The sequence below is a fragment of the Tamandua tetradactyla genome, chromosome 22 (assembly GCF_023851605.1).
Source record: "Tamandua tetradactyla isolate mTamTet1 chromosome 22, mTamTet1.pri, whole genome shotgun sequence".
Classification (NCBI taxonomy): Eukaryota; Metazoa; Chordata; class Mammalia; order Pilosa; family Myrmecophagidae; genus Tamandua; species Tamandua tetradactyla.
Window position 1 is genome coordinate 45,252,138 of NC_135348.1, and position 7,855 is coordinate 45,259,992.

Below are 7,855 nucleotides of genomic sequence, written 5' to 3' on the forward strand. Positions count from 1 at the left end.
GAAAGCATAGACAAAATATCTGATTATATCATATGCCATGATACCAAATAATAGGCTTAGTGGCTTTCTTGACCAAAAAAACATTAAAACAAGTCTGCCACTTACACCTTATCTGAAATAAAACAAAGTTAATGCCTATTTGCAAAGAACAAACACTTCTAAACTAAATAGCTGACCTATGTAACAGTAATGACCAAAACAAAAAGAGGGATTAGAGTCTCAATAACCTAAATCCTGGGTTCAAATTATGTCAATATCTTATTTTAAAATGCAGATGATTATTCAAGTTTGGCATCTCACCTAGTCAGAGTGCGTTAGTGAAGCCGAGTCCAAGGATTCACATGAACAAAAATTTCATCAGACTCCAACACACTAGCTATGTAGTGGTTTCCCCAGACTGAAAAAACAGGATTTCAAAATATTTACTTTTTCTCCATAAAGTTTAAGGCGCTTGGATTTCTTAATTCCGAAGGACATGAAGAGATGTAATTCGATCAGGTCACATTAAAGACTTATTAAAGGAAATGAAAAGGTTATGGACAGGAATGCTTTTAAAACTTTTCTCTGATAATATGAACTAGTCCCACGTGCACTCCAACTTCTAGAATGTTTTATTAATGTGACAGCGTATGCAGCCTGAGCTCTTTAAGCATTTAAGTTAGCTTTTAACTTAAGCATTTAAGTTAGATAGAGACTAACTTCTGATTAACCCAAGAGAGTTAAGATAAACATTTTTAAAAACTTATATATATATATATACCTCATTTCAAAAACCTGGTATACACAAAACCTCATGCTCACAAAATAGCCAAAGTAGGGAGTAACTGTAATAATGATGCCCAAAATTTTTCACTTTATACAGTGATTCACTTGAGCATTTCTTCAAAGCGTATCGGAAACAGAATTTGGATTACAAAAGTTCTGATCAATGCACTTTTCAAGAAACATAGTTCGTAAACTGAGCTCAGCTGTGTCTAGATTCATAATCTTAAAAGAAGTAAAATGGATGTGCATGAAGAGTCAAAGCAAACGACAAAAATTACTGTAACAGCCTAAGAAAGAAAGAAATCAAGAGACAGTTTCATTAATTAATATATTTTCTGCATTATAGTTAACATACGCACTTTCTTTGTGTCATCTTATTTTCCGTTAAGTATTGATATTTTGTTATATTCAGACAGGAGTACATTTCAACAGTCTTTTGCAATAAATATCATAAAATAATAGACTCGCATAATAAATATTCTTTACAATAAAAAAAAGTTTAACAGACCTTTGTCTTAAAAATAGTCAGAATTCAACTTTGTGATTTACATATAAAATATACAAAAAGCACCACAATTTGTGGTTAAGGCAATGAAAACACAGAAAAGATTAGAATTACTCAGTTGCTGAGCTAAATGCCAAACTAACTTAAGGGGCCAAAAAGATGGCTAAGGAACCAAGCTCCCTTGAAGGCAGCATAGTTTCGCCACACCTGCAGATGGATCAGCTATAAATACCAACTTCAGCTATCCAAGGGCCCGCAAAGACAACAGACATTTGGCGAAGGGCTTGGGCGTGGAAGGAAGGTGGCTGTGTCCTCCACAAATATAAAGCTAAAATAGGGTGAGCACGGTACAACCAATATACCTCCAATGTGAAGATTTCCACTGTAAAGCGAATCTAAAATGACGTAGAAAGGAAAAAAAATAAAAAGTCATCTCTAGAAGAAGATAATGCCTGAACTGAGGGGAGAGAATCTCGAAGGGAAAGAAGTAGGAGAGGGCAGTGGTTGGCTTAAGAAATTGTTCTGTACTGTAACAAAAATATATCCTCCACGCTACTCAAAGGTCCAATGTTAAGAAGAGAGCCCTAGTTGGAGGCAGATTTAATACGCAGCTTATTTAAGCAAGTGAACGGCAGATTCTTTAAAAACTGATTTCCCTGCTCCCAAGTCCCCAGGCACAGGCAGCTCTGTCACCGTGGTCTGGGTGTGCCCGGGCGCACGCTCATGTGCACAACTTCGGAAAAGTTGCCTGCAGAACACAATGGCTACACAAAAGCCTACTGGCTCTCAAACCCCCTTGAGTGGACAGCAGAGGCTCTAGTCACAATTCGAGCCAGGCACGGTGTCATGGTCCATTCTCACAGACAAGCATCCAAGAGGCGAGAGTACAGTCCATGAGCCAAATCTCGAGCACAAAGGAGGAGAAAGTGGCAAACGGGAAAACTCTAAATAAAACCAGTATCTAATGGGATCTTTTTCAACAGCCACAACTTGAAAGGAAGACGTGCAGCAGTTCCAACCATCTCCAAAAATCATGACGGTTTGCCCTGACCGCGGGAGGGGCAGCTCTCCAGCTTACAGTAGACGGTGTTGGAGTTCTTACATCTGCAGCCTGGGCGATGGATCCAGTCGTAACACCCCCTGCACAGCTTCAGGCACCCCTCAGCAGGAGGATAGCACAGTAAGCAAGGTAAGAGCAGAGACAGGGTGCCCATACACAGGTACCTAGAGCAGCAGTGCGACTGTGAACAGGAGCAAGGGTTGTCCGCGTAAGAGTCCCCTTCGTCGTCACTGGAGCAATGGTAGAAGATGCCCTTAACTAAGCACATGCAGGTTCCGTATTCCACCATGCTCTCGGCAGAGCAGAGGCACTGCCGGTTACAGGCCAAGCAGGAGGGCAGGGTCCTGGGAGCTGTGCACTCTCCACACTTGCACTTCCCACACTGTTCACAAATGAACTTGTGCTGGGTCAGGTCCTCCTTCAAGGAACCCTTCGGATCATCCACGATTAGCTGCTTGGGCTGGGTCCGTATGGCCCTTTCAGACCTCTGCCCGGGGCCTGGTCTGGTTGGGGGGGACCTTCCTAGCAGCCCCTGTTCAGAAGAGGCACTGCCGCTGCTCCCAGAACTGGCTGCACTGCCAGTGCTGGTGGACCTGTTCAGAATGGGGCCCCTGGCATTGTGTGGGGGTCCGCCGTGGACCAGGTGGCCTGCAGACCTGTGTTCATAATTATTATTCACATTGATCGGTATGATTTCATGAGTCCTTTCGTGCTTTTCCTGTCTCGGTGCTGCTCGGGGAGCAGGCCTCTTCACCACTGAAGGTCCTTCTGTGTATTCGTTGCTGCCTCTGATGGCCTTGATTTGGTCTAAGGACAAAACAGGGGCAGGTTGAGTCTCCCTCTCATAGTCTAGCCTCTGCCGGTTGCCCAGAGGCTGCTGGACCACAACCAAGGAGCTGCCACCGCCATGCTGGTTTGGGGGATCCATGGGTGGTGATCTCGAGTTCTGACAATCAGTGGGAGCCTGGCATGCATCTGAAATCCTAAAAGGAAGTCAAAGACGAAAAGAGAGAGAAAATAAATGACAGGAAGCATTTTGAGGGAAAAAAAAATCCTGTCAAGTCACAAATTGCCTAAAGCACCTGGCAATGATGTCCTTCATCAATGGATTCCAATGATGCTGGTCCCAGCCAGAGTCCAATCCCAAGAGTGGCTGGGGACCACATCATAGGAGAATGTAAGCAAGAGACCTAGGTCATAAAAATTAGAAGTTTTCCCAAGTTTTATCAAGTGGAATTCAAGAGGAAGTAATGCCTTCCTGTTTGTGAATCTAACAGATACTTAAAATGGAGTATGCTTTCATACGGAATACTGAATATAAGCACTGGAATGAATAGCTCTTGACTAAAGAAAACGCAGTATCAGTTCATCGGTGGTCTCCGTAAAAAAAAAAAAAAAAACACTTAAAATTCATTGAGTATGGCTTTGGTGGTGTTGCCTCTTGGTTATCTGTTTGCTGTCTCAAGCATTACATTAATGCCCGAGGAAATCAATCAAAGGATACTTCATGCATTTAAAAAAAAATCCACCAGTAGGTCAAACTCTCTTTTATCTCAAAATAAGAGGTCATTTTTAAGAGAAATCAGGATTTAAAAGCTAGGCTGTTATTAATCTATTAGGTGAACACACGAATGTGTGAGGAATACAACAGTTCTTGGTATTTTACAGCCACTAAAACACAAAACTCAATGTACAGTTCTATGAATGCTAAACAGAATTCACATTTGAAATCATGAATGGATTTTTTAAAGTTTAAATAAGGGCTTGCACAAAGCAAGATGACTTTATATGCAAAGAAGTGTTAGACTTTTAGCAGTACAGGGGAAATCCTGACTTTCTGTATTTCCCCTAATTGAAAATCTGTTTATATGCAGACTTTGAATTTTCAAAACCATTGCCAACCTATGATGATCCGAATAAAAACAAGCGTATGCGTTTCATAGCAGTAATAAAATAATTGTGATCTATAATGTATTCTTCAGAAAATACCAAAACATAAAAACATCTCCGTTTTCAGTCTAGCATATTTTTCACACAAATTCCTTCCAAAGTCTACAGATGCAACCCAATTCGCTAAAAATGAAAAGAAAAAAAAAGTCCATTCACCGTTTCCACTTCTAGCCAGAAATCATGGAATTAAGGAATGAAACCGAAGGAAGTCTGTAACTAAACCAACTGCCCCCATACTTTCCCCACTTTCACAACCCAGGTCTTCCGAGTGTCTGCTTTATTCTACCTTCTCGGCACACTAGGAGAGACTAGTGTGCCGAGACACTTACAGCCTACTGAGACACTCAAAAATATTTAGCGGTTACTCCTACACACTGTCATTCCACCTCGCAAAGAACTTTTTTAACCCAGGGCTTTTTGAAAGCAAAGGGCCTCTGCAAGCACTGAGCCTCCACACCTTAGGAAAAACCGTAGGGAACGTGAATAGTGTAAGGAGACGACCAGGGACAACTTTAACTTGGGTTTTACAGAACGGTCGCAGCAAAACTGGTGCGGGCCGGTGAGTAAAATAACCAGGTAACCATTAAAAGCAGAGGAAGGCAGGCACTCGGATCCAAAGAAAAGCCCATTTTCCCGCAGTGACAGTCCGCGATCTCCTCCCAACCACGCGCCCACGCTCTCGGCAAACTCTCTCCAAAGACACACCGGCCAAGCAGCTACCTCTCCGGACCGCCCGTCACAGCCCACGGGCCTCCGAGGGTGCCCACCTCGGCTGCCCGCGCGCCCCAGCCTCAATCCCGGCGCTCGGGCGGAGCCTTCCGGGTGAGCGGCGGGGGGGCAGCGCAGGCGCCCGGAGCCCCCGGAGGAAGGCCAGACGCAGCCACACGCCGCGCGGGGACGACCGGGGGCGGGCGCGAGGGGCCGAGCCGCGAGTGGCCACGGCGGGGCTGCGCGCTCCGCAACCCGGGCCGAGAGCGCGGGGCGCCAGGGCCAACGGCGGGGCGGGGGAGCCCGTTACCGAGAGCCGTCCCCTCGCCCTCCGGCGGGAGGCGGACCTCGCGCTTTTACAGCCGCGGCGCCCCGCCGGACAAGGGGAGGCCGGACGGAGGCGGCGGAGGTCCCCGCGCGCGCCGCGCACACCACACGCACACCCACCTTCATACGCGCACACCTACACACACGCACCTACACACACGCACACCTACACGCACGCACACCTACACACACGCACCTACACACATACGCACCTACACGCACGCGCACCTACACACACGGCAAAAGCCTCCCTACAGCCCTCCAGGGAACCCCCCAAACCTCCTAGAACCCATTTTCCGGGTGGTGGGTCCCCCGTGAGGCTCACCAGTCGCTGCCACCGGCTCACGCGCCCCGGAGCCCCCGCCCGCGGGCGCGGGGTTGGCGGGAGGGGCCTGCCTGGCGCCTCCCCGCCCCGCCCCCTCCCGGAGGTCCGCCCCGCCCCGCCCGGGGGCCCGCACCTGCCGCGGCACGCACACCCGCCCGCGCGCCTCCCGCCGCCCCGGACCGCGGACGGCGCGGACCACTCACCTCGGCCGGAGTGCGGGCGGGAAGCCGGGCCCCGGGGCGCGGGGCGGGCGGCGGCGTGCACGAGCCGCGTCAGCCGCGGCGGAGAGGCTGTGGCGGCCTCGCGGCGCCGGGCCGGCCCCGAGTGCTCCCCGCCGCCTCCTTCCGGCCGCCGCGCACACTCCCCCGCGGCTCTGCGCCGCCCGCGTTCGCGCCGAGGCTCAGTGACATCCACCTCGGGAGCGTTTCCCCGGCAGCCCCTTCCGACAGCCAGAACAGTGGCGAGGGCAGCCCCGCGCGGGGGGGGCTCCGGGTCCCTCGGGGCAGCGCGCGGAGGACGGCGAGGGCGGGCCGGGCGGCGGAGGCCACGGAGGGCTCGGACCGACGTGCTTCCCGGGCTGCGGCCTCTCCTCGCGAGGAAGGAAGGGCCGGCGGCCTCCGGACGAGAGAAAGTCCGCGTCGCGGGAGTTCGAGACTCCGAGACGCCCGGGCCGGAGCTCGAGCCGGCGTCGGCGGGCGGGTCAGGGGCCGCGCAGGGGCGGGGGGCGGCGGGGGCGAGGAGTGCGGGTCCTTGTCGGCCCGAGGCGGCGGGGCGTCGTCTCCGGTCCGCGCGCGGGCCAAGCCGCGCTCCCTGCCCCGCGCCGAGCCGTGGGCGCGCAGCGTCCCGGGAACTCCGGTGCCAGCGGGTCAGCCTCGCGCGGCGGCGCGCGCTTCAGGCCTGCGACCCTCAGGTTCCACGTCCGGAGCGCCTGCTGCAGACGAGGAAGAGGTAGAAGCGCGTTAGCGTCCCTTTCTTCGCGCCACCTGGACACGCAGCTGTCCGCGCCCCGGCTGAGGGCCGAGCGGGACCGGCCACTCGCGCGCCGCCCGCCGCCCCCTGCCCCGCGCTGCGGTCGCGGCTCCCGGTGACTGGCAGGCCGGTGCACGGTCTCGCGTCAGCCGCCAGCCGGGGCAACATGCAGTCTGGCACGTTTTTGCCGAAGTGCTTTTGCCCTCGGAACGCCTACAAGTCCAAACAACGTTCAAGCAACGCTTCTGCGCCTTGGAAATCAATACCCAGAATCGGGAAAGTCAGGTTTTAAAACCATTGCCTCGTTCGGGCCCCGGTGGCCGGCAGTGCCTGAACGAGCACGCACTTGGTCTGCACAGACTGCGGGTCCCTCTTCGCCACAATCCGCGCTGTCCCTCACACATGCGTCGCTGCGAGACTTTTCAACTTGTTGCTCTTCGGATAAGGAAGAAAAGGGAGCGGGACCCCGCGATTTCTTTTAGCGAAGGGAGCGGGACCCCGCGATTTCTTTTAGCGGTAGCATTGACTTTAAGAGATCAGCATTAGCAGTGGAAATGCTCCTGAAGTTGTGAAATACGACCAGTAAGTTTAGAAGTAAAGCGAGTTCAAAGAAACTTCAGTTCCTTGCACATGCAAACCTGAGTTCTCAAGTAATCGTTCCTAAAATGTCTACGGACGAAAAGGAAGGAAACAGTTCTTACCTAGTGCAAAGGCTGGAAACTGCTTTTCAGGCACATTTACAGCGACTGTGTCTGGTCGTTATGCAGGCAGGGAGCTCGGCCCCCACTATCTCTCTGCAAACCCCTGCGTGCTGTCCCGAGCGATCCCCTCCGGCTCCACAGAATTTCAGCCTTCGCCTCCTACCTCCACCTCCGCTCGACGACACGCCCCCAGTGATATCATGTGTCAATCACAGGGGCTGCCGGAAAACCTGGAACAGGATTTCCCCGACAGTCGTTTCCTTTTGGGTTTGTGCACGAGCTTGGACGCTTTGCCCTGTGTGCTTGTGTAGCAAACATTCTGTCAGTGCCTTTTATCACAGTACCGCCGAATGCGCTTCTCTTTCGTTATCAATCTCAGTAAGGTTGAATTAGAAAAGAATTTTGAAGCATTCAGGAAAGTTAAAAAAAAAAAAAAAAGAATGTTAACCCACCATTTCTGATCATTGGGAGGGAAAATATCTAGTTGTTAGTGAAAAGATGCTATCATAACGTTAAGTTTCTATTTAAAACAAAGGTTCAGGAGA

At 51.1% G+C, this 7,855-nt stretch overlaps 1 protein-coding gene across 4 annotated transcripts; it reads right to left on the minus strand.

Annotated features, from left to right (window-relative positions):
* Positions 1–1,079: 1,079 nt before the first annotated feature.
* SPRY1 (sprouty RTK signaling antagonist 1) lies at positions 1,080–7,491 on the minus strand. 4 transcript variants are annotated; one of them, XM_077140092.1, is made up of 2 exons: positions 7,311–7,491; positions 1,080–3,313 (listed from the first exon to the last, which is right to left on the minus strand). In XM_077140092.1, the coding sequence occupies exon 2, from the start codon at positions 3,256–3,258 to the stop codon at positions 2,302–2,304; it is 957 nt and encodes a 318-aa protein (XP_076996207.1). In that variant the 5' UTR covers positions 3,259–3,313; positions 7,311–7,491; the 3' UTR covers positions 1,080–2,301. The 4 variants fall into 4 exon arrangements, 3 of the variants coding, with proteins under 3 accessions (XP_076996207.1, XP_076996208.1, XP_076996206.1); XM_077140093.1 differs by lacking the exon at positions 7,311–7,491 and adding an exon at positions 5,844–5,893; XM_077140091.1 differs by lacking the exon at positions 7,311–7,491 and adding an exon at positions 5,641–5,712.
* Between the last annotated feature and the right edge of the window lie 364 nt (positions 7,492–7,855).

What these genes read in the sequence shown, in the direction of transcription:
- SPRY1 (XM_077140092.1), bottom strand. Translation starts at nt 3,258, where the DNA reads ATGGATCCCCCAAACCAGCATGGCGGTGGCAGCTCCTTGGTTGTGGTC.